Source organism: Chlorocebus sabaeus, chromosome 26, assembly GCF_047675955.1.
Source record: "Chlorocebus sabaeus isolate Y175 chromosome 26, mChlSab1.0.hap1, whole genome shotgun sequence".
In the NCBI taxonomy this organism is placed as follows: domain Eukaryota; kingdom Metazoa; phylum Chordata; class Mammalia; order Primates; family Cercopithecidae; genus Chlorocebus; species Chlorocebus sabaeus.
The window spans coordinates 39,764,959-39,790,665 of record NC_132929.1 but is presented as its reverse complement, the minus strand read 5'-3'; the positions used below and the strand labels follow the sequence as shown (position 1 = coordinate 39,790,665).

Below are 25,707 nucleotides of genomic sequence, written 5' to 3'. Positions count from 1 at the left end.
TGCCTGTGGAGCATAGTGGGGGATTTATGTACTGGAAAGGTGATAAAGAACTGCTGGAAAAAAATAAAATGTTAACCAAAAGGGCAGAACATGCGGTTTGGAAGAGTTGGGTTGGGGAGCATGGAGAATAATTTTGGCAACAACATAGATGAAAAAGAACATTAGAGTAAGAGAATGCAGACATCTTAGTGTAAAGAAGAGAATAGTGAATCTGGAATTGAGAGATTTGGTTGTATTATTTGGGAACCTAGGAAAGTTCACATAATATTTCTTGGGGTTTTTATTTCATCTGTAAAATGGGGTCTTTAGTACTTGCCCTGTTTTTTCTCACAGGATGACCATGAGATTCAAGTGTGGTAGGAAAAGGCTACTTAGGTGAAGAAAAGACTGTGTATTTCCAAGTTATACGGGACCAAAATAAAGAATTTGTTTACAAATTGAGAGGGAGAAAATAAGGATAGGAAGAAGTTACTGGACTTCCTTTCATATTAGATGATTTATTAGATCCAAAAATTAGATGACTAATTTTTTTGGTCATTTGATCTGTTTGGATGGGCAGGTGCTGTTTTGAGAGAGGAGAAGACATTTGTTTGTGTGTAGTTTTCAGTGCTGTTAACTGAAATAAGTAATTCTGCATAGTTGCTTACCTACATATGGGAACAGCAAGATAAACTGTAGATACCATTTATAGTCATCATGGAAGATTTAAATGCACGGAAGTCAATGTAGAAATGTTGCAACTCTGAATTTACTTGGAGTATTCATACTTGTGGCTTGCGCAACACAACTGTCTTTTAAAAGTATTCCCGTGAAAGGTAAGCAAGAACCCAGAAAAATCAGTTGTGTTAGTATTCCCTGCACATTTTAAATCCAATGAATTTGCTTTGCTCTGTACGTATTGTGTGTATTTCAGCATTTTGAGGAAAGCATTAGGCATTCCAAATGGAAAACTCAAGTGCCATCACATTGAGTTTTGTTATTAATTTACTTAGTACTTATTTTAACCATATCTACCATATGCTTGGACCAGTGCTAGGTGCTGACATACAAAAAAATTAACACACGGTAGTTGCTGCTTTCAAATAGCCTACTGTTAGTAGGGAACACAGACACATGGATAAAGAAAGTGTAATGGGAGCAGGGCAGGATTGTCAGGAAGGGGATCACTGTACTTTGCATAACCTTGTTTTTCCTTTTCATTCCTTTTAGATGCTTGCTGGAACCTTCTTGACTTTTTAGTTGTTAATTGTTCAGGTGTGTTTTAAGAAGAATCAGGTGTCTTTTCTTAAGTTTTGAGGTAGAGTTTGAAATTCAATAGATATTCCATCTTTGTGTTTTAAATCGCAGAACTACAGTACTAAGGAAGGTGGAAAAATGGCAAATACTGGGTTTTTTAATCTCATGAATTTACCGAGTAAAGTTAGTGTGTTAGTAACTCAGCAGAGCTGAGTTCGTTCGTTCGTTCTTTTCTTTTCTTTTCTTTCTTTATCTTATCTTTCTTTCTTTCTTTTCTTTTCTTTTTTTTTTGACAGAGTCTTGTTCTGTTGCCAGGCTGGAGTGCAGTGGTGCGATCTTGGCTCACTGCAGCCTCCACCTCCTGGGTTCAAGCGATTCCCCTGCCTCAGCCTCCCTAGTCTGGGACTACAGGCGTGCACCACCACACCCACCTAATTTTTTGTATTTTAGTAGAGACGGGGTTTCTCCATGTTGGCCAAGATGGTCTTGATCTCTTGACCTCATGATCCACCCACCTTGGCCTCCCAAAGTGCTGGGATTACAGGCATGAGCCACTGCACCCAGTCGAGTTAGTCTTTTTGGAAAGAGAAAGGACTTTACTCCTTTGCTCCCACCCCACCTCCAATACACAACACACTTTTACCTGTTTTTATCTTGGGCCAGGCACAATGACTCACGTGCCTAGCACTTTGGGTGGCCAAGGTGTTACCAGATGGAAAGTCTTGACTGTGAGTTGTCTAAGTTCTTGGTGCCTTGAGCAAAGAATTGAACAACGGAAGGCGAAGGCATAGATTTATTGAAGTGAAAGTACACTCCACAGAGTGGGAGTGGGCTTGAGCATGTGGCTCAAGAGCCCTGATAGTAATGTTCCTTGAGGTTTTTATTGATTTAAAAGAGTATGGTAGGTCAGGCGCTGTGACTCTTGCCTGTAATCCCAGCACTTCAGGAGGCCGAGGCAGGTGGATCACCTGAGGTCAGGAGTTTGAGATCAGCCTGGGCAACATGGTGAAACCCCAACTCTACTAAAAATACAAAAATTACCTGGGTGTGGTGTTAGGCACCTGTAATCCCAGCTACTTGGGAGGCTGAGGCAGGAGAATCACTTGAACCCAGGAGGCAGAGGTTGCAGTGAGCCGAGATCACACCATTGCACTCCATCCTGGGCAACAAGAGTGAAACTCTGTCTCAACAACAACAAAAGAGCATGGTAACATGCCTAAGTACCTTTAGAGGCTTCTCATAGGTTATGCCCTATGGAAATGAAGGATTTTGCCCCAGACCAGTCAGAGGCAGGATTCTGCCCAGGACCAGTCAGAAGCAAGATTCTTCCCAGGACCAATCAGAGGCATCTCACCTATGGCATATATGCAGATGAAGGTCCCAGAATGGACCAAAACCAGACGTTCCCATTCCTGGCATAGGGGAGGGGAAGTTTGGAGAGGGATGAGCCTTTGGCCCCTTATGACTTGGTTGTGGACAGGTGGGGTTTTTGTCTTAGTCCATTCCAAGAAAGCAGGCATAGGTTGGCCTTAGGTTTACTGTTTTCAGACCATTTCTCCTGCTTCAGAGGCATGCGGACCACTTGAGGCCAGGAGTTTGAGACCAGCCTGGCTAACGTGGTGAAACCCCAGATCTACTAAAAATGCAAAATTTAGTCAGGCATGGTGGCACATGCCTGTAATCCCAGCTACTCAGGTGGCTGAGGCAAGAGAATCACTTGAACTCAGGAGGTAGAGGTTGCAGTGACCCAAAATTGTACCACTGTAGTCTGGCCTGGGCTACAGAGCAAGATTCTGTCTCCAAAAAATAAAATAAAATAAAAATGTGTGTAGAGGAAATCTGTCCTGTCTTGGGCTTTCTTTTCTGACTCCTTTTGGGTAAATAAAATGTTAAGCCTGCTTTAAGGCTCAAGGCCTTCATAATTAAGTGTATGTAATAGAGACACTGTTAAAGCTCAATGTCTGTGGCTCAGAAATGTGAAATTATTCCTCTTCTTTTGCCTTTCCTCACTGCCTCTTCCCCTGCCATACAAATTTGAGCTCGTGCTAGCAGCAGCCTATGTTTGGCAGTATTCCAGTTCCCAGGAGGCGTTTAAACAAGATGATTGTAAAACATTTTTCATTATAGGACAAAGTAATCCTGTTTTCTTAATTCGGGGCCTGGCTGTTTTTGTTATTAAACCAGCATTTTGAGTAAATTCATATGTTTAACCGGTTCATGTTGCAAAGAGACATTTTTCAGAGCCAGAGACATGAGAGGGATTGTTCTTTTTTAAAAAAGAAATACTACGTGTTGTCTCCTATCCTTGTAATGATGCATTGTTTTTATGGATTTATTCTCTGAGTTTTAAAGGCTATGCTTCCATTTTTCCCTTTCACTGCTTACAATGGAATATCATCTCGTTTATCTGCCTATTTCTGATTTCTTGCTAAGGGTACATGTTTAAGATTATTTTCTTTAATGATAATTGCCCATGTATTATAATAATAATTGCCTGATCCCTCAGAAACATTACAGAGCATTTAGTAGTTGTGCTAGAAACTATTACCATTGATGGGGCCGAGAAGATAATTAATTTAATTTGGGAAAAAAATTATTCTATTTTCTTTAAACATTAAATAATAAACTATATAAACAAAGCAAAAGAATGGACTTGCCAAGGTCATTGTCCTTCAAAGTTAGGTAATTTAGTTTTTTTAAAAAAATGAAAGACTAATTATTAGGATAGACTAATAATAGGATCAAATTACCAAAACCTTTGAGGTGGTTCTATTTCAGTTCTCAACCTGAAGTGCCTTTTATAGTATCTCTACTTAGAGTAGTTACAGTTCATAATGTGTTATGGATTGTTTTCAGATAACAGCTTGGATTATAAAAGAAGCCATTATCCTTGATTTGGTATATTTAACTCAAGTTAAACTTAGTACAGACTGAAAATTAGCTCTAGTGTTCTACATTCATTCCCTATTCTGTGCAGCTTGATATATGTGTGAGCCATATGTCCGGCAGGGTTTATAACATCATGTTATTGATGATGGAAAGGCTGTTTCATAGTACTAAGGAAAATATACAAGATAACATATGTACTGTATATATAACCTTGCAATTTTGGTTTATAAGAGATTTAACCTGTAGTTAAAGGAAATATAATGAAATCTATTGGAAATCCTTCAGAAAAGGAAAATTCAGTAGTCACTTCTTTAGTTTCCAGGTTTCTGTGCAGTTTACCAATTTAGGAGGGGGAGACCTCATTAGCACATTATTCCCAGAGCAGATGAGAGATTATAAAACTATTAATACTTTAGTTTCCAATATACCATTGATCAAAGAATCCAGCACATATCTTGCCTGAGTCTCCCATTTCCTTTCCATTCCCTCATAATTATTTATAGAAAGTATCTTTTTACTGCATGTGTACCTTATGTTGCACTTAAGGATCTGCCCTTCTCCCCAGTCTCATTAAAGGATTTCCTAGCATAATGTTGATTAATTAAAAATTTCTTAAGCAGTGGATTAGAGATGGCTCTGCGAAAGAAGAATGAAATATACAGGATTTTTTTTTTTTTTCACTTAAATGCAGCCCAGCTGATAAACCATTACTGTGTAGTAATCTCTGACCAAAGAGACAGACTTTCCTAGTGTGCCTGTGTTTGTGTCTTTTACCACCAGCACAGACCACTTTATGGGCAGTCATGCGAAGAAACAGGCTTAGAGTAGAACTTGCACGGGGAGCTTTCTGTACAGATAGTTCTAATAAATTACAGCTACATCTCCCAAAGAAACTTTTATGCTCAAAGGTATATTTTCTGTAAGAAAATAACTAAGAAACTTTAAACAGAAATCTTTTTAACTTGCTTTAAAATTCTTTCCTTCGAAGGATTGAGTCCAGTTGTTTTGATCTGAAATAACTTCTGAAAGAGGCCTGTCACTGTATTCTGAATCCTTATGATATATTAATCATAAAACAAAGCATACCCTTTATTTCTACTCTCTAGATATAGTGTTTTTCAGCTGAGGTTACACATCAGAATCACTTGTGGAGCAATGTTTGCTTCCACTCCTAGAAGTTCTGACTCAGTAGGTAGGAGGTGAAGTCACTGCATCTCATTTTGGGTATTTTTTTTTTTTTAAAGTTTTAAAGATATTTCTGATGGATACACTTCCATTTGAGTTTCACTACCAGCTTATGTTTGAATTGGTGCCACACGTTATTTCATAAAATATGGAGGTGAGTTTCATTCATAGTAGTTCTGTGGCTTTACAGAGAGGAACCCAGAAGGTAGCTAGAAGGAAATCCTGGCCATAATAAGAATTTGGGTTTTGAAAGGAACCAGTCTAAACTTCAACTTCAACTTCTTCTTCTTCTTCTTCTTCTTCTTCTTCTTCTTCTTCTTCTTCTTCTTCTTCTTCTTCTTCTTCTTCCTCTTCCTCTTCCTCTTCCTCTTCCTCTTCCTCTTCCTCTTCCCCTTCTCCTTCTCCTTCTCCTTCTCCTTCTCCTCCTTCTCCTTCTCCTTCTCCTTCTCCTCCTTCTCCTTCTCCTCCTTCTTCTTCTCCTTCTCCTTCTTCTTCTTCTCCTTCTTCTCCTTTCTTCTCCTCCTTCTCCTTTCTTCTCCTCCTTCTCCTTTCTTCTCCTCCTTCTCCTTTCTTCTCCTCCTTCTTCTTTCTTCTCCTCCTTCTTCTTTCTTCTCCTCCTTCTTCTTTCTTCTCCTCCTTCTTCTTTCTTCTCCTCCTTCTTCTTTCTTCTCCTCCTTCTTCTTCCTTCTCCTCCTTCTTCTTCCTTCTCCTCCTTCTTCTTCCTTCTCCTCCTTCTTCTTCCTTCTCCTCCTTCTTCTTCCTTCTCCTCCTTCTTCTTCCTTCTCCTCCTTCTTCTTCCTTCTCCTCCTTCTTCTTCCTTCTCCTCCTTCTTCTTCCTTCTCCTCCTTCTTCTTCCTTCTCCTCCTTCTTCTTCCTTCTCCTCCTTCTTCTTCCTTCTCCTCCTTCTTCTTCCTTCTCCTCCTTCTTCTTCCTTCTCCTCCTTCTTCTTCCTTCTCCTCCTTCTTCTTCCTTCTCCTCCTTCTTCTTCCTTCTCCTCCTTCTTCTTCCTTCTCCTCCTTCTTCTTCCTTCTCCTCCTTCTTCTTCCTTCTCCTCCTTCTTCTTCCTTCTCCTCCTTCTTCTTCCTTCTCCTCCTTCTTCTTCCTTCTCCTCCTTCTTCTTCCTTCTCCTCCTTCTTCTTCCTTCTCCTCCTTCTTCTTCCTTCTCCTCCTTCTTCTTCCTTCTCCTCCTTCTTCTTCCTCCTCCTCCTTCTTCCTCCTTCTCCTCCTCCTTCTTCCTCCTTCTCCTCCTCCTCCTTCTCCTCCTCCTCCTCCTCCTCCTCCTCCTCCTCCTCCTCCTCCTCCTCCTCCTTTCTTTCTTCTTTCTTCTTTCTTCTTCTTTTCTTCTTCTTCTTCTTTCTTCTTCTTCCTCTTCCTCCTCTTCTTCCTCCTCCTCTTCCTCTTCCTCTTTCTTCCTTCTTTTTTTTTTTTTTTTTTTTTTTTTTGGGGTTGTTGTTTTTCTTTTTTTTTTTTTTTTTTTTTTTTGAGACAGAGTCTTGCTCTGTCGCCCAGGCTGGAGTGCAGTGGCCAGATCTCAGCTCACTGCAAGCTCCACCTCCCAGGTTTATGCTATTCTCCTGCCTCAACCTCCCGAGTAGCTGGGACTACAGGCGCCTGCCACCTCGCCCGGCTAGCTCTTTTTTTGTATTTTTTAGTAGAGACGGGGTTTCACCGTGTTAGCCAGGATGGTCTTGATCTCCTGACCTCGTGATCCACCCGTCTCGGCCTCCCAAAGTGCTGGGATTACAGGCTTGAGCCACCGCGCCCGGCCTGGGTTGTTGTTTTTCTTTATTTCTTCTAAAGAAAAAAAAAATGGGATACATGTGCAGAACGTGCAGGTTTGTTACATAGGTACACATGTGCCATAGTGGTTTGCTGCACCTATTGACCCATCCTCTAAGTTCCCTCCCCCTACCCCGCATCCATCAACAGGCCCTGGTGTGTGTTGTTCCCCTCTCTGTGTCCACGTGTTCTCAGTGTTCAACTCCCACTTATGAGTGAGAACATGTGGTGTTTGGTTTTCTGTTCCTGCGTTAGTTTGCTGAGGACAATGGCTTCCAGCTTCATCCATGTCCCTGTAAAGGACATGCTCTCATTCCTTTTTGTGGCTGCATAGTATTCCATGGTATATATGTACCACATTTTCTTTATCCAGTCTATCATTGATGCACATTTGGGTTGGTTCCATGTCTTTGATATTGTAAATAGTGCTGCAATAAACAGACATGTGCATGTCTCTTTATAGTAGAATGATTTATATTCCTTTGGGTATATACTCAGTAATGGGATTGCTGGGTCAAATGGTATTTCTGGTTCTAGATCTTTTTTTTCTTTTGAGACGGAGTCTCTCTCTGTCACCCAGGCTGGAGTGCAGTGGCCGGATCTCAGCTCACTGCAAGCTCCGCCTCTCCGGTTCACGCCATTCTCCTGCCTCAGCCTCCCGAGTAGCTGGGACTACAGGCGCCCGCCACCTCGCCCAGCTAGTTTTTTGTATTTTTTAGTAGAGATGGGGTTTCACCGTGTTAGCCAGGATGGTCTCAATCTCCTGACCTCGTGATCCACCTGTCTCGGCCTCCCAAAGTGCTGGGATTACAGGCTTGAGCCACCGTGCCCGGCCTGGTTCTAGATCTTTAAGGAATCACCATACTGTCTTCCACAATGGTTGAACTAATTTACATGCCTACCAACAATGTAAAAGCATTCCTATTTCTCCACAGCCTCGCCAGCATCTGTTGTTTCCTGACTTTTTAATAATCACCATTCTGACTGGCGTTGAGATGGTATCTCATTGTGTAAACCCGTTCCTCTTTACGGATGAATTAGCTAACCCAGAGAGGCTACAGAATGTGCCATAGTTGAAAGCAGAAGCAAATACTAGATCTAAGACTCTTGAGCTCTTTCTATACTAGTATCTCGGACCTTGATCCTAGACTTGAGCTCTTTCTACACTAGGATCTCGGACCTTGATCCTCCCCTAGAAATGCTTCAAAGCCACTCAGTGGTCTAGAAGTTTCTTTGAGCATCCCAAAGCCTGCCAGTGTGTTGTGAGGTCTCAGGGTACTTAATAAAAGCAATAGTGCAGCAAGCAGGAACTCTTAATTCTTCAAAGTTCCTAAGTGGGAGTAATGGGTGACATTATAGTTAGAAATTACAGATATTACTCAGAATCCTTTTGTGACTTCGTTGTAAACATGGAAACTTCTGGCAAAAGATAATCTAGATTTGATACTAAAGATTATTGAGAACAAGATCAGTTGTCTCATTTAAACTGAACCTTAAGTATTGGCAACAAGTGTAGGAAATTATGCCAATATTATATTTCTAAGTAAGCCTGACTTTTAGCTTTTACTTTAAAAAGAGGATATTATGCCCAGATTTGCAATTTAGCCAACAAATGGAGTAATATGTTTATTAATTAGGATTAGAGTTGGCTGCTTTTTAAAAATCCAAATACAAGTAGCTCAGTCAAGGTGGAGATTGATTTTTCTTTTTGATGAAAAACGTCCAGAGTGAAGAAAAGTCCAACATTGGCATGGTTACTCCACAGCCATCAGGGACTTAGGTTCTTCTCTTTGCTCATCTATTCTTGGCACTACTTGACATCCTCAAGATGTCTGGTGATTCTAGATGACTTCTGGACCTTTAGAAGGTCACATCTTTCACCTTTCATTCTAGCCATCTCTCTGGAAAGAATTTTTAGAATTATACACTCAGTGGCCAGGCACAGTGGCTCCTGCCTATAATCCCAGCACTTTGGGAGGCCAAGGTAGGCAGATCACTTGAGGCCAGGAGTTGGAGACCAGCCTGGCCAACATGGTAAAATCTCATCTCTACCAAAAACTAAAAAAAAAAAAAAAAAATAGCCCTAGTCTGTAGTCCCAGCTACTCAGAAGACTGAGGCAAGACTAAAACTTAAAAAAAAAAAAAAAAAAAAAAAAAATTAGCCAAGTCTGTAGTCCCAGCTACTCAGGAGGCTGAGGCAAGAGAATGACTTGAACCCAGGAGGCGGAGGTTGCAGTAAGATGAGATCATGCAACTGCACTCCAGCCTGGGCAGCAGAGCAAGACTCTGAATTAAAAAAAAAAAAGAATTATACACTCATTTCTCCTTCCATCTCATTGGTCTTTCCTAATTGTCAAGGGAGGCTGGAGTTATAACTGGGCAAGTTGCTATTTGCAACAATTAGAAGTTCTGGGCCAGGCGTGGTGGCTCATGCCTATAATAATAGCACTTTGGGAGGCCGAGCTGGGTGGGTCACTTGAGGTAAGGAGTTCAAGACCAGCCTGACCAGCAAGATGAAACTTCGTCTTTACTAAAAATACAAAAATTATCCGGGCATGGTGGCAGGTACCTGTAATCTCAGCTACTCGGAAGGCTGAGGCAGGAGAAGGGCTTGAACCCAGGAGGCAGAGGTTGCAGTAAGCTGAGATCACGCCACTGCATTCCGGCCTCAGCAAAAGAGCAAGACTCTGTCTCAAAAAAAAAAAAAAACAAGTTATGTTATTTTAAAAGAAGGGGAGGCTGGGTGTGGTGGCTCACACCTGTAATCCCAGCACTTTGGGAGGCCAAGGCAGGCAGATCACGAAGTCAGGAGATGGAGACCATGCTGGCCAACATGGTGAAATCCCATCTCTACTAAAAATCTAAAAATTAGCTGGATGTGGTGGCATGTGCCTGTCAATCTCAGCTACTTGGGAGACGGAGGCATGAGAATCACTTGAACTCAGGAGGTGAAGGTTGCATTGAGCTGAGATCGTGCCACTGCACTCCAGCCTGGCGACCGAGCGAGACTCTTGTCTCAAAAAAAAAAAAAAAAAAAGAAAAAGAAAAAAAGAAAAGAAAAAAAGAAGGGGAGAGGCATCCCTGTAATCTCACTTTGGGAGGTCAAAGCAGGAGGATCAGTTGAGCCCAGAGATTCAAGACCAGCCTGGACAACATAGTGGGAGCTCATCTCTGGAAAAAATTTTAAAAAACTAGCCCAATGTAGTGGCATGTGCCTGTACTCCCAGCTGTTTGGGAGTCTGAGGCAGGAGGATTTCTTGTCCCAGGAGGTCGAGGCTGCAGTGAGCCATGGTCTCACCACTGCCCTCCAGCCTGGGTGACACAGTGAGACCCTGTCTCAAAAGAAAAAGGAGAGGGAGAGTGGATATGTGGATACTGGGCATGCAAACAGGCGCTGCCACAACCTGCTTTGAAGAATATAATATTTATATTAAGAAAATAACATTTTAGTGTCATCGAATCCTTATATAGGACATAAATTTAAAAGATCCCCAAACTGCATTTACCATGTGTCTGATTAATAAAAGCAGTAAATCTCTAGGACAGAGTGTTCTGCTTTGGATGTCTCAGCAGGAGTCATTGGAAGCAACTATTGAGTTTTGTATATTTTTTAAAAACTGAAAAATGACTTCTTCAAAACAACAGGGAAAAAAAGACTCTTTGGGGCCTGGCGTGGTGACTCACGCCTGTAATACCAGTATTTTGGAAGGCCGAGGCGGGTAGATCACCTGAGGTCAGGAGTTTGAGACCAGCCTGGCCAACATGGGGAAACACTGTCTCTACTAAAAATAGAAAAATTAGCTGGGCATGGCGGTGTGCGCCTGTAATCCTAGCTACTCAGGAGGCTGAGGCAGGAGAATGGCTTGAACTCGGGAGGCGGAGGTTGCAGTGAGTCGAGATAGTGCCAGTGCATTCCAGCCTGGGCTACAGAGTGAAACTCCATCTCAAAAAAAAAAAAAAAACCCACTTCAAATTAAATCCTTTTCTCTTTTGGAGATAGGAAGAATCAAGACAACCACAAAAACAATTGAACAGATATTTGTTGAACTAGCAGGAGTAATGTATATTAGAGGATACAAGCTAGGAATAAACATATTTAAAGAAAATGTTCAAGTTGTTTAGGGCTTAGGCCATGCATGGTAGCTCACGCCTATAATCCCAGCACTTTGGGAGGCTGAGGCGGACAGATCACTTGAAGTCAGGAATTCAAGACCAGCCTGGCCAACATGGCGAAACCCTGTCTCTCCAAAAGATACAAAAAAAAATTGCTGGACACCATGCCTGTAATCTCAGCTACTTGGGAGACTGAGGCGCGAGAATTGCTTGAACCCAGGAGGCGGAGGTTACAGTGAGCCAAGATTGCACCACTGCACTCCAGCCTGGGTGACAGAATGAGACTCTGTCTCAAAAAAAAAAAAAGTTGTTTAGGATTTGATGAATCAAGATAGACTAATACAATATATGAAATAGTTATTAATTCCAAATATGTGAGACCTATCCTTGAGAGAAGTATGTGTTAGATATACATCTGCCTATATCCCACCCATAGAAATAAAAAGGGGATGGGGCCAGGCACAGTAGCTCATGCCTGTAATTCCAGCACTTTGGGAGGCAAAGGAGGGAGGATTGCTTGAGCTTGGAAGTTGTTCAGGACCAACCTGGGTAACATAGTGAGACCCTATCTCTACAAGAAATCAAAAACTTAGTCTGGTGTGGTAGAGCAAGCCTACAGTCCCAGCTGCTACTTGGGAGTCTGAGCTGGGAAGATCGCGTTAGTCTGGGAGGCAGAGTTTGCAGCGAGCCGAGATCTCACCACTGCACTCCAGCCTGGGTGACATTGAGACCTTGTCTCAAGTTAAAACACTTAGAGGAAGAAGCAAACAATAGTCTACAACATATACAACTGTAGACCACTATATACATAAATGTGTGAGATGGGAATGTTTCTGCTCTATGAAACCAGATAATTTTTTAAGTGTTCTGTAATCTTTTTTTTTTTTTTTTTTTGAGATGGAGTCTCGCTCTGTCACCCAGGCTGGAGTGCAGTGGTGCCATCTCAGCTCACTGCAACCTCCGCCTCCCGAGTTCAAACGATTCTTCTGCCTCAGCCTCCTGAGTAGCTGGGATTATAGGTGTGTGCCACCACACCCAGCTAATTTTTGTATTTTCAGTAGAGACAGGGTTTCACCATGTTGGCCAGGCTGGTCTCAAAACTCCTGACCACCTCGGCCTCCCAAGCCACCGCGCCTGGCCTCTGTAATCTTATTTAATATCTACTATTCTCATGGTACCAGTTATATATTTAGTGAATGCCTCATATTTACGATGCACTTTATAAAGGAAATTTATTTACAATTTGCCACTTAGGTGAAAAAGTCTGGATTTTGGCTTCTTAATAGCTATGAATTTCAGATCTGGGGAAAACCTAGCCTTGTGTTTTTCCCCCCTTTTCCTTTCATCAGTACTTATCAGCAACCAAACACTAAGTGTCTGTTGACTTTTCTCCAGCTGATAGAAAACAAAAAACTATAGAGACTCCCTGTGAAAAGAGGGCCAGTTGTGCTGGCCTGGGGCCAGGCTACATTCTCTGTGACCTTGCCTTTTCAATCTGAGTTCTCCATAGGGCAACAGTTCCAAATAACCCATGTGGCTATGGCAGTAAGCATAGGGAGTGCTCATGAACCAGCTAACGTAACAAGTTCTGTTAGCTGGCCTTTGAGCTCAGTGAGCCATCCTTTGAGCCTTTTACGATACCGCACTTTCAGGCATCCTTTTGGGAAGATCTAATGGATCAGGGACCATTCTCTATCTTATAGCAGTGGAAATGTTTTTGGCACTGTGGTATTAAATAACTACTCATTTGAACATATTATGCAATGACTTAGCCTTTCCCATCATTATTAGTTCCCATTGAAGCTGTTGTGCTCAGTTTAAGTTTCCAGTAGGTACTATGAAAGAAAATGGAAATCTCACAAATTGTACTTTTAAAAATATTTTGTTCAGTGCTAATACCGTTATCTCATATTTTGGCTTTTGTGTCTCCCACTATATACCCCCATTTCCCCTGTGCTTTCAGGTGAAGGTCTCCCACAGGTGTATTACTTTGGACCATGTGGGAAATATAATGCCATGGTGCTGGAGCTCCTTGGCCCTAGCTTGGAGGACTTGTTTGACCTCTGTGACCGAACATTTACTTTGAAGACGGTGTTAATGATAGCCATTCAGTTGGTAAGTTGGAATTGCTATCCTGGAAGAGAATAGGCTGGTTCCTCAGCCACATCCTTGTGGGCCTTTTGGTGATTTACTAACCATAGCGACACATCAAGAATTAGCACTCACAGGCTTGATGGCATTCTGGGAAGCTGGCTGGGGCAAAAAGGGTAAATTCAGAGAAGTCACACTACATCTGCAATTTGCTCTATTTTAAGACTTTGCACCTTGGAGCAATGCTCTGCCCTTAACTGAAGAGGAAGTATATAATTTAGATTAGGGGAAAAGAGGATGATTAGATAGAGTTGTAAAAATGTGAATAATTTTTTTGATTTTGTTTTGTTTTGTTTTTGGTTTTTGAGACAGGGTCTCTGTCACCCAGGCTAGAGTGCAGTAGCATGATCATAGCTCACTGAAACCTCAAACTCCTAGGCTCAAGCGATTCTCCTGCCTCAGCTTCTGCAGCAGTTAGAACTGCAGGTGCCATGCCAGCTCATTTTTTTAAAAAATGTTGTAGAGACAGGCTCCCACTATGTTGCCCAGGCTGGTCTAAACTCCTGGTCTCAACTGGTCCTCCCACCTCGGCCTCCCAATGTGCTAGGATTACAGGCATGAACCACTGCACCCAGCCTATTTATGTGTTTTAAATATAGCTGTAAGGTTTTGTCATGTCCTATCCCTCCCTTCAGTGTTGCAACCAAGAAAATATTGACGATATAACCCATTGCACTAACACTCAGATTCACAATTGTGTGACCAGGAATTTGCGGTAGTTCTCTGGCCTCCAGTTCTCTGAGAGACAAATTTCAGCTGAAGAGGCAGCTCTTGTAGCGCCTACCAAATTACACCCCAGTACCAGTTTAATAAGCAGTTCCTATAGTTCCTTTGAGAAGTTTGACACAAGCCCTTTGGGGAAGGATGCAAATACATCTTCATTTGTTTGAGATGGTAATGGTCTCTCCCACTGTCCTATAAAAATTTGGAAATGTGAGATAATTGACTGACTTTTGAGCCCCAAATTCAAATATCTGAGCTTCTCTTTCTCTACTAAAAGTTAGTAGAAAAGGACTGGGCACGGTGGTTCATGCCTGTAATCCCAGCACTTTGGGAGGCTGAGGCGGGCAGATCACGAGGTCAGGAGGTTGAGACCAGCCTGGCTAACACGATGAAACCCCATCTCTACTAAAATATAAAAAATCAGTCAGGCATGGTGGCGGGCACCTATAGTCCCAGCAACTCGGCGGGCTGAGGCAGAAAAATGGTGTGAACCTGAGAGGCGGAGCTTGCAGTGAGCCGAGATCACACCACTGCGCTCCAGCCTGGGAGACAGAGTGAGACTCCGTCTCCAAAAAAAAAAAAAAAAAAAAAAGTTACTAGAAAAGCTTAGTAGATAGAAATACTTAATAAAATTTGAAATACTCTTATGATTATTATTTTTTATTATATTTAACTTAACATAAAAACTGTAGCCCTGGCTGGCATGGTGGCTTATGTCTATAATCCCAGGACTTTGGGAGGCTGAGGTGGGAGGATCACTTGAGGCCAGGAGTTTGAGACCAGCCTAGGCAACATAGACCCCATCTCTACAAAAATAATCTTAAAATAAATTTAAAACAACAACAAGAATGAACTGTTTTGGTGAGGCACGGTGGCTCATGCCTGTAATCCTAGCACTTTGGGAGGTTGAGGAGGGCGGATCACCCAAGGTCAGGAGTTTGAGACCAGAGTGGCCAACATGGTGAAACCCTGTCTCTACTAAAAATACAAAAATTAGCCAGGCATGGTGGCACGTGCCTATAATCCCAGCTACCTGGGAGGCTGAGGCACGAGAATTGCTGGAACCCAGGAGGCTGAGGCTGCACTCCACCCTGGGTGACAGAGCAAGACTCCATCTCAAAAAATAATAATAATTATAATAACAACAATAATAATAATGAACTGTTTCCCTGTCTCTGCTGTTAATAAGCTATGTGATGTCAGTCCAGTATTAACTTCTCTGGGCCTCACAACATCGAAAGTTGGGTTGGGTAGTCTTGTCCAACTAAGGATAGGAAGATGTGGGCAGAAGGTGAATGTGGCAGTGGCATTTGTCTCAAAGGTCACCAACAGTTTGATATCGTACCTGGGAATACTTCTTTTCTCTCAAATGCTTAATTTTCTGAATTAGCATATAAACAACTAATTTCATTCGTCATTTGCAAATTGTGACATTGTGAGGTAAAATTGAGCTATCATTTTAGCAGACCTGTACTATTTCACTTTCTTTTCCTAGTCTTGATATTTGTTATGAACATATTTATAACAAAATATTTTTTTGTTTACAAGTCAGTGAAGTGACTCTGGGTGATGAAAGGAGATGAATTTTATGTTATTTCAGTAATTAAAACCTTGGTCTCATTAAAGAAAATGTTTTGATGTATTTTCCTGATATACTTCTTTAGAGTATTTCCATCATTTGTTTCTCTTTTAGCTTTCTCGAATGGAGTATGTACACTCAAAGAACCTCATTTACCGAGATGTCAAGCCAGAGAACTTCCTGATTGGTCGACAAGGCAATAAGAAAGAACATGTTATACACATTATAGACTTTGGACTGGCCAAGGAATACATTGACCCCGAAACCAAAAAACACATACCTTATAGGGAACACAAAAGTTTAACTGGAACTGCAAGATATATGTCTATCAACACGCATCTTGGCAAAGGTGTGTTTTTTTCTGTTCCATGAAAGGGGCAAGTCATTAGAACAGTTTATTATTCCTGTAACACTTATATCGTCATTGTGCATTACAACTTGTGGTTTTTATTGCTTCACAACGGTAAGTGATTTTTATATATGAGAAGTTGAGATGGTAAGTTAATGACTTTTCAAAGAATCCTATAGACTATGCATAGGTTCTTAATTCTTTACACTGTACTTCCAAATGTTTAGTTTCTGAGCAGTGTGAGTACTTGAATTATTGTAAAAAGAGGATAGCATTTTAGTGAGTTTAGTAATGAATTTGGTATTTACTTATGTATGACTCCATTTATGACAGTCCTGAAAAGGACATCAGGCTGGGTCAGCTGTGGGGAAGAGTGCCTCACTAAAAATGGAGTAGACTTCTGTTCACTGCTCATAGTTCAGCACAGAAGTCTTCAAGGAAGAGCTTCTGTCTTATTCAGTGAAAATATGCTTGGTTTCCCATTAGTTTTGCATTTTACTCAGGATAAACAACTTGCACAAATGTTGTTAAATGCTCTAATCAAGGCAGAAGACCTTACCTGTGAGGAACTATTCCAAGGGGGAGAGTATTTGTCAGAGAAGCCTAAGGAACAGTGGGGAGACCAAGCAGGCAGAGCCCTGGGCTTTTCTGCTTCAAAAAAAGCCTCCCTTTTTTATGTTTCATATATTGGGCTTCCATGGAGGACTCTATTTGGAGAAAAGACTCCTAGGTGATTGAAAAAAACATGTTTGAAAATCAACATTCTAGAGAGTACACAAGCAGAATATTCTCAGATTCCATACTCCTAGACAGAAATAATTATAAAATATTTTTAAATATTAATGAACTACTGCACACTAAGATGTATTTATTTCATTCATTTATTTTTTCGAGATGGAGTCTCACTCTATCACCCAGGCTGGAGTGCAGTAGTGCAATCTCAGCCCACTGCAACTTCTGCCTCCCGGGTTCAAGGAATTCTCCTCCCTTAGCCTCCCGAGTAGCTGGGATTATAGGCATGTACCACCACGCCTGGCTAATTTTTGTATTTTTAGTAGAGCCGGGATTTCACCGTGTTAGCCAGGATGGTCTTGAACTCCTGACCTCAAGTGATCCACCTGCCTTGACCTCCCAAAGTGCTGGGATTACAGGTGTGAGCCACTGTGCCCAGCATATTTATTTTATTTTTAGAGACAGAATCTCACTCTCACTCAGGCTGGAGTGCAGCAGTGTGATCATAGCTCACTATAACCTCAATCACCTGAGCTGGAGAGATCTTTCTCAGCCTCCTCAGTAGCTAGGGCTATCGGCGCATGCCATCATGTCCAGCTAACTTTTAAATTTTTTTATAGAGACAGAGTCTCACTATGTTCCCCAGGCTGGTCTCAAACTTCTGGTTTCAAGAGATCCTGTTGCCTCAGCCTCCCAGCGCACTGGGATTATAGATGAGAGCCACCGTGCCTGGCCTGCACTTTAATAAGTATTTTAAAGACTAATGTAATATCTACTAAGTAGCCTCATTGAGTAAACTACAGAAGTTATTCACCTGAGGAATTCAAGTGATAGTGAAGAGTAAAAAATGGCATTACAAAGTAGTATGATACAATTTGATTTGAAATTATGATGTTATCAGGATTTTTTCAGTAACCACATGGAAATCCTCACTTAAATAAATGTAATACTTTAAAATTAGACTAGAAGTCCTCTGGCACTTATTATCAGCGTTACTGTGGACAAGTTACTTAATCTCACTGAAACTCCTCTGTAAAATGAGGGTAAAGCTTCACAGGGAATTTTTTTTTTTTTTTTTTTTTTTTTTTTTGAGGCGGGGTGTAGCTCTGTCGCCCAGGCTGGAGTGCAGTGGCCGGATCTCAGCTCACTGCAAGCTCCGCCTCCCGGGTTCACGCCATTCTCCGGCCTCAGCCTCCCGAGTAGCTGGGACTACAGGCGCCCGCCACCTCGCCCGGCTAGTTTTTTGTATTTTTTTTAGTAGAGACGGGGTTTCACCGTGTTAACCAGGATGGTCTCGATCTCTTGACCTCGTGATCCGCCCGTCTCGGCCTCCCAAAGTGCTGGGATTACAGGCTTGAGCCACCGCGCCTGGCCTCACAGGGATATTTTAAGGGTTGAATGGATAATATATGTGAAAGCACCATGTCTGACTTAGGTCTCTTGCATAGTGCTTAGCATCCCCTTCTTCCTTCATAATGACAAGTACTTTTCCATTTTACAAGGAAACAAAAACTGTATCTTAAATAATAAACTTATGATTGTGTGGTTTAACTGACAAACTCTAGAAGTTGTTTTAATGCCCGCTTCCTGGGCTCAGCCATTCGTGTACTAATTTTATTGTTCTTAAGAGGAAAGACAAGAACAGACAAGGGATGGGTGTTCATGTTATGTTTGTATAAGATAAAGAGTAGTGGTTAAGAAAAAGTATGCGAATCCTGGCGCTCTTACTTAATAGCTATGTAATTTTGATCCAATAACCTTCTTCCCTTAGCCTTGGTTATCTCATGTATAAAATGGATATGATATTTATGCCTGTAATATATGGTTCTATGAGATAATGTATGTAAAATGTTTAGCATAATGCCTTATAATAGTAAGATCAGTCCATATTGTAATTATCCTGATTGTTATTTATTCAACAAAATCTGTTTTAAGCATCTACTGTGCATCAGACTGTTTCGTCTCTTGGTGTACTGCCATTCCTGCCGGAACTTTTGAGTTTACCCCCAGACTTGGCTTACTGAGTACCAGAGTTTTTCAGGTCAAATCTAACCTGTCATCATATTTTGTATTCTCCACATTACAGTGAATACATACAGAAAGTTGTCACTGCTTTTTAAACCCTTTCCCATGCCTCAAACGATAGAGGTCTTTGTAGGTACTCTAATGCTATTGGTTTTTAAATGTGTTGCATTTTTTGTGTTGCAATGAAGAAGGGACTGGGATATGTGTTTTCAAATGGCTTTGGGAAAATCACTTCTTAGTTTTATGGAGGAGGAGAACAAGAGAAGAATCCTCCTAAACCTTACATTAGTTGCCACATCAGAGTAGCCACACTTAGTCCATTTTGTGTTGCTATAAAGGAATACCTCAGGCTGGGTCATTTTATAAAGAAAAGACATTTAAATTTGACTTAGAGTTCTGCAGGCTGTACAAGAAGCATGGCACTGGCATCTGCATCTGGTGAGGGCCTCAGGGGCCTCATGCTGCTTCCACTCATGGTATAAGGGGAAGGGGAGCAGCCAGCATGTGCAGATCACATGGGGAAGGGGGTGCTAGGCTCTTCTCACCAACCTGCTTTCTTGGGAACTCATCCCTAAGGGAGGTCATTAATCAATTAATGAGGGATCTACCCCCATGACCCAGACACCTTCCATTTGGCCCAACTTTGAATATTGGGATCAAATTTCAATGTGAGGTTTGTGTGTTAGGGGGTCCGGGGGAAGACAGAAATCCATTACCATAGCAGCCACCTTTCCACTGATTAAGCTGTGACTGAGACAGCCCAATTTATATTATTTAATGGTTGAAATTAGGGTGAGAACACTGGGTTGCCTTGCCCCCTGCCTTCAACAAATATATTTAACCTAAAATCAGGGATGTTATGCATGTAAACCAAGCACATCTTTCTGATTGGATGAAAGCACACCTTTCAACCAATCAGAAGAACTGAAGAATTTTGTGTCCTGCTGGTCTCACTGGTATTGGAAACCTTTCTTCTTTGAAAATGAAAATTTTCTGCATGAAGAAATGAGGGCATGTAGAAATAATGAATTGGACAAGGGTGGAGTGTTCAAAGTTGTATGAAAATAAAGCATGGCTGGTGATTTAGGTACCCTTATTTTAGGTACCTTATTTAGGTACCCTTATTTAAGTACCCTTCCTGATTTAGGAACCCTTCTTTTTCCTATTGTCCCATATTCTACAGTTCTTTTTCATAGTTCTCAGGATTTGAAAAGTTACTTTATTACTTATTCCAGTGAGTTTAAACAATTTTTTAATCTCATAATTTATTTTGCTGTGAAATCTTTTTTCTGTAGGCCTGATCAATATTGAAAATATGGAGAGTTTTGCCCTCTAGTGCTCAACTATCTAAAATTCGAACATTTGTCCAGTGAATTTTTAATAGCCAAGGGGCCTCTTGTTGCAGGAAGTGGATATAAAAATGGAGAGGCGATAAGTGGGTGTGATATAGTATGAGAAACTGCAGAGTCGTTTTTCTATCTGCCCTGCTTTGTGGGAGGCCTCCACTCACTCTCCTTGTTCTTTTCTCTTTTTCATTTGTGCATCTTTAGATTCTGTCAACAAACTGTTTTTGTATAACTACTTTTTTGTTTTCAATTGTGAATATTTTATTACAAACCAGACAAGTCATGTAGACAAAGGATTCTGATGGTTGTGCTGTTTTATTTCATTCTTTTTAAGATTGTTTCAATTGATGTATACCAACTCGGTTTTATGTTATTTATCTCTGTCAGGGTACCCCTCCTTTCCATTAGTAACCATCTTTTTACAACCTCCATCAAATCGCTATTTTAAAAGTTGCTTTTTCTTTCTTCATCTACCCTGTAGACTACTATTCTTTTTCATGCAAATTTCCTATAATTTAAGGCAGTAGTTAAACATGTTGCACTTCTGTATTTTGAGTTAGCTGAGTGGCTTTCTCTGGCTCTCTTGGGTTTTACTTTCTATACAAAGAAAGCACAGCCAAGTTGAAGGTAGCCTCTTAGTCTTGCTTCTGTCGTTTATTCTGATAAAGCCCTAAACTTGATTCTGAAAAATAAACACATAAAATGTCTGAGATGGGCCAGGTGTGGTGGCTCACACCTGTAGTCCCAGCACTTTGGGAGGCCAAGGCTGGTTGATTGCTTGATTGGCCCAGGAGTTCCAGACCAGCCTGGGCAACATGGCAAAACCCAGTCTCTATAAAAAATACAAAAAGTAGCCGGGGTGATAGTAGTGGTGGTGCATGCCTGTAGTCCCAGCTAGTCAGGAAGCTGAGGTGGGAGGATCACTTGAGCCCAGGAGGGCGAGGCTGCAGTGTCCAAGATCATGCTACTGCACTCTAGCCTAGGCAACAGAGTGAGACCTTGTCTCCAAAAAGAAATAAAAAAATAAAAAAAAAGTCTGAGACTAAACCATAATTGGCAAATTCAAAATGAATGCATGGGCTGGGTGCGGTGGCTTACATGAGTAATCCCACAGTGTGGGAGGCTGATATATTAGGTTTGCTTGAGGCCAGTAGTTTGAGACCAGCCATAACAAGACCCCATCTTCACAAAAAATAAAAATAAATAAATTAGCCAAGTGTCGTTCCACACACTTAGATTCCTAGCTACTCAGCTGAGGCAGAAGGGTCCCTTGGGCTCAGGAATTTGAGGCTGCAGTGAGCCATGATCACAACACTGCACTCCAGCCTAGGCAACAGAGCAAGGATTCTGTCTTTAAGAAAGAAGAAAAAAGAAACAAAGGCATGTACTACTTAGATTCTGTCTAACAAAGAATGTGTAGGATGTTTTCTGAGATGAAGCTGCAGTTTTGTGTTAACTATTTTGCAGTTCTTTGTCATCTTCACCTTCCCAATTAAAAGGAGAGAAAAACCCAGCAACTTGTTTTAGATACGCTTCCAGAATGCAGGGACTTTGATTTTTTTGTTCTATTTTGTTTTGGGATGAGGTCTCGTTATGTTGCCCAGGCTTATCTTGAACTCCTGGGCCGTAGCGATCCTCTCACTTCAGCCTCTTAAGTAGCTGGGACTACAGATGTGTACAGCCTTACCCATCTAATTTTGAGGGGACCTTAGTAATAAATTTTAAAATGTTTTTGAGGTTATAGGACATGGTACAAATTGAATGGGAGCCAAGAGAATATGTACTGATGTTCATTGATATGAAACTGAATTTTAAGTGTTAATTTTTATGATGAATAAAAAGCACTTGGCATGTTTGCTAGGCATTTTGCAGCTTGTATCTTTGTAGGCCTAGCCAGAAGGGACTGTTTTAACAGTTTGGGTTGCTTTATCTGCTACTCACTCCGTGGTGGTAACTGAAGGGTAATTGTAGCCCATATACTGGAAATAACATTTCGTTAAAATTTTATCACTTTCAGGAAGGTGACAGCATTGAGTGAGGGATGGTAATTCACTGTTTAGTGATTTGGGCTTGGTTTTAATTCAGGATTTGCTCTTTTCTCTTGATATTTACTTACTATCAACAGATGTAGACAAAGGAAGTACACATTGGTTTGAGGTTTTGATCTAAAATACTATCCTTGGTTTAAATATACAAGTAATGAGTAAGCAGAGCCTTTCCAGAGCCAAAGGGTTTCTGAAGGGATTACTTGGTTTTGAACCTTTTTCTGCTGTAATAACTGCAAACATAATGTGTGATCTGTCTTCCCTTTTAGAGCAAAGCCGGAGAGATGATTTGGAAGCCCTAGGCCATATGTTCATGTATTTCCTTCGAGGCAGCCTTCCCTGGCAAGGACTCAAGGTATCCTTGAAAGTGTTCAGTGGAGGGCTTTGTTGCTATGCTCAGTTGTTAATGAAGAGGCCTCTGGCTTCATGTTTTTAAGAAATGCATAGAGGGCTGGCCAGATGTGGTGGTTGATGCCTGTAATCCCAGCACTTTGGGAGGCTGGGGTGGGAGGATTGCTTGAGTCCAGGAGTTTGAGATCAGCAACATAGTGAGACCCCATCTCTATTTAAAGATAAATATTTTTAAAAACAACACAAAAAGGATTATTGATTATAGAGATAAGAAACAAGGACTAGTTACATTACTCTACACTATAAATGCTCTCCTGGGCTTTGGAAACTGTTTTGTTCACTGTTTGTCTTCCCTTTCTTAATTTTTCCTTGTTTTTGGATTTTCCATGATCTTTTCTCTCATTTCCTCCCAGCCTTGACAGTGCTGCTTTTCTCTCTGTGTTGGTATTCCTCCTCCACTACCATTATGTAGCAGGAGGAGTGTTCCCAGTATGTAAGGGAATTTCTGGAACAAATTGTTGACAACAGCTGCTACACATTTTACCAGAAAGGCCAGCAGGGTGTGCTCCTCAGGAAAACTTAGAAAATATGTAGGCTAAGAACTCACCTGAACTGAAATGAAAATCCAGGTTTAACATTGCTGTTCAAGTGTATTATTGAATAAATGCCTATTCAGACAATAGCTATTCACTGCAAAATGTGTAAAGTTTAAATAGCCTTCCTTAGGTAGGTGTCAGTACAGTGGTTATATGTCAGTTTACTATGATAATTATGAGCATTATTATTACTCTGTGCATTTGGCTATTTGACTAGGAAATGGTAAGCTTCTAACCCCTTGTAAGTCCCATTAGTATTTTGTGAGACTTTTTTTTTTTTGAGACAGAATTTTGCTCTGTTTCCCAGGCTGGAGTGCAGTGGTGCAATCTTGGCTCACTGCAACCTCCGCCTCCCACCTCTGCCTCCCAAGTTCCAGCAGTTCTCCCACCTTAGCCTCCTGAGTAATTGGGATTACAGGTGCACGCCACCATGCCCAGCTAATTTTTTGGGTTTTTTTGAGACGGACTCTGGCTCTGCCCAGGCTGGAGTGCAGTGGTGTGATCTCAGCTCACTGCAACCTCCGCCTCCTGGGTTCAAGCAATTCTCCTGCCTCAGCCTCCTGAGTAGCGGGACTACAGGCACATGCCACCACGCCTGGCTAATTTTTGTATTTTTATTAGAGACAGGATTTCACCATATTGGCCAGGCTGGTCTCAAGCTCCTGACCTTGTGATCCGCCTGTCTTGGCCTCCCAAAGTGCTGGGATTACAGGCATGAGCCACTGCACCCAGCCAATTTTTTGTATTTTTAGTAGAGATGGGGTTTCGCCATGTTGGTCAGGCTGGTCTCAAGCTCCTGACCTCAAGTGATCCGCCCATCTCAGCCTCTCAAAGTGCTAAGATTACAGGCGTGAGCCATCGCGCCTGGCCCAAGACATATTTTTTGGTTGTAATTTATTTCAACATACTAACATGGAAAGAAACTTAATCACTAGTTTGGGGTACTCCTACATCCCATCTTCCAGAAAGGCAGGATGGTTCATTTTGCTGTAGGCTTTCTAGAATACTGTCCTAAAACGTAAGACTTCTCCCCATTGCCTTTTAGATGTTATTTCTTCACTCTTAAATTCCTCTCCTGTTATATACATCTTCTCATTGATGTTTATAGCTTTCAAATATAGTTTCATGTCAAACTTGGTCATCATACAGCCAAACAGTGCATTAGTGTGTTATTAATTGCTTGAAACACTCTCGTACATAAATCATTTTAGTGGTAGTTGTAGACGCAAAATTTCTCCTACTCACTTCAGAACGCTATTGCTTAAGTCTGAGTGCAGCAAGCTAGGTAAAGCCTGACAACAATTCCCTAGGAGCCCACTGTTGGTCCAGGATTCAGAAGCCCTCTGGCTATAGCTCTGAGCATACCAGACTTGGGCTGCTTTTGAGATACTGACATACACCAACTCTGTTAGCCATGGCTGTACCATAGACAACTTTTTTCCCTCTGGAAGCACGTTGTTGAAAGACATTTTTCAGTTATCCTTTTTTTGTTTGTTTGTTTGTTTTTTCTGTTCAAAGTCTCTATATATATGTAGTAGAATTACTTATCTGTTTCCCCTACCTGGATTAGCAATACTTTTAGAGCTGATCTAAGAGAGAATGCTGAATCACATTGAATTATGGTAGCCATGGGAGATTACTAAGCTTCTGCAATTTTGAAAATATTGCCACATAATATTGTTATTTTCTTATCCTAGCCACTCATCCATTGTATCTGATGGTGTTTATCTGAGACAACTAAATATTTTCACAAGTAAAATTTTCCAGAACACAGCAGATGTTTGTATATATCTAAATATATAATTTCTACTACATTTCTTATTTGTGTTAGAAAAAAATCAAGACCAACAAATACTGTGAATTTGAGTGAAACAACCATTGTGTCCAAAAACATATTGAATCTCCCATGCTTAGGACATCTTTTCAAATAACTTTGTCTTTACTCTCTACAGGCTGACACGTTAAAAGAGAGATATCAAAAAATTGGTGACACCAAAAGGAATACTCCCATTGAAGCTCTCTGTGAAAACTTTCCAGGTGGGATGCTAAAAAGACATTCCAGTCAGTGTGACTGAGCTTTGAAATAGGTAGAGTCCATGACTGGGTATCTCTAGATAAGGGTGCTGTTTAGGTAATTAACATTTCCTTTTGTGATACAGACCAAGGTAGGTTTTATCGCTTTTATTTTGTCTGTAAAGAAAACATCAGTATTAAATTATCTGTATAAATAACCCCTTTGTGGCCCAGTGCTTCCCCACAACCACTATGGAAAGCATTCAGCTAATGAGCAGGGCCTTTCATCTCTTTCCTGACAGAGGAGATGGCAACCTACCTTCGATATGTCAGGCGATTGGACTTCTTTGAAAAACCTGATTATGAGTATTTACGGACCCTCTTCACAGACCTCTTTGAAAAGAAAGGCTATACCTTTGACTATGCCTATGATTGGGTTGGGAGACCTATTGTAAGTATCCTTTTTTTTTTTTTACCTCATTACCTCCTTTCTCCAACCAGCACTGCCTCATGCCTTTACTTGTCAGTCTTCCTGCTTGAATCTTTAGTAAAAATATTCCTTTGATCGTAGACTGTATATTTACCAGCCTTGTCT

At 41.2% G+C, this 25,707-nt stretch overlaps 1 protein-coding gene across 7 annotated transcripts in view; it reads left to right on the top strand.

Annotated features, from left to right (window-relative positions):
• The window catches only part of CSNK1G1 (casein kinase 1 gamma 1), a 218,325-nt gene that overhangs the window by 150,395 nt on the left and 42,223 nt on the right, over positions 1-25,707 (top strand). For all 7 annotated transcript variants that reach the window (XM_073012228.1, XM_008016306.3, XM_073012225.1 and 4 more), the window contains 5 exons: positions 13,166-13,317; positions 15,770-16,004; positions 22,422-22,507; positions 25,052-25,136; positions 25,415-25,563. In XM_073012228.1, coding sequence (XP_072868329.1) covers positions 13,166-13,317; positions 15,770-16,004; positions 22,422-22,507; positions 25,052-25,136; positions 25,415-25,563 — 707 coding nt within the window. The remainder of the gene's footprint in view (positions 1-13,165; positions 13,318-15,769; positions 16,005-22,421; positions 22,508-25,051; positions 25,137-25,414; positions 25,564-25,707) is intronic.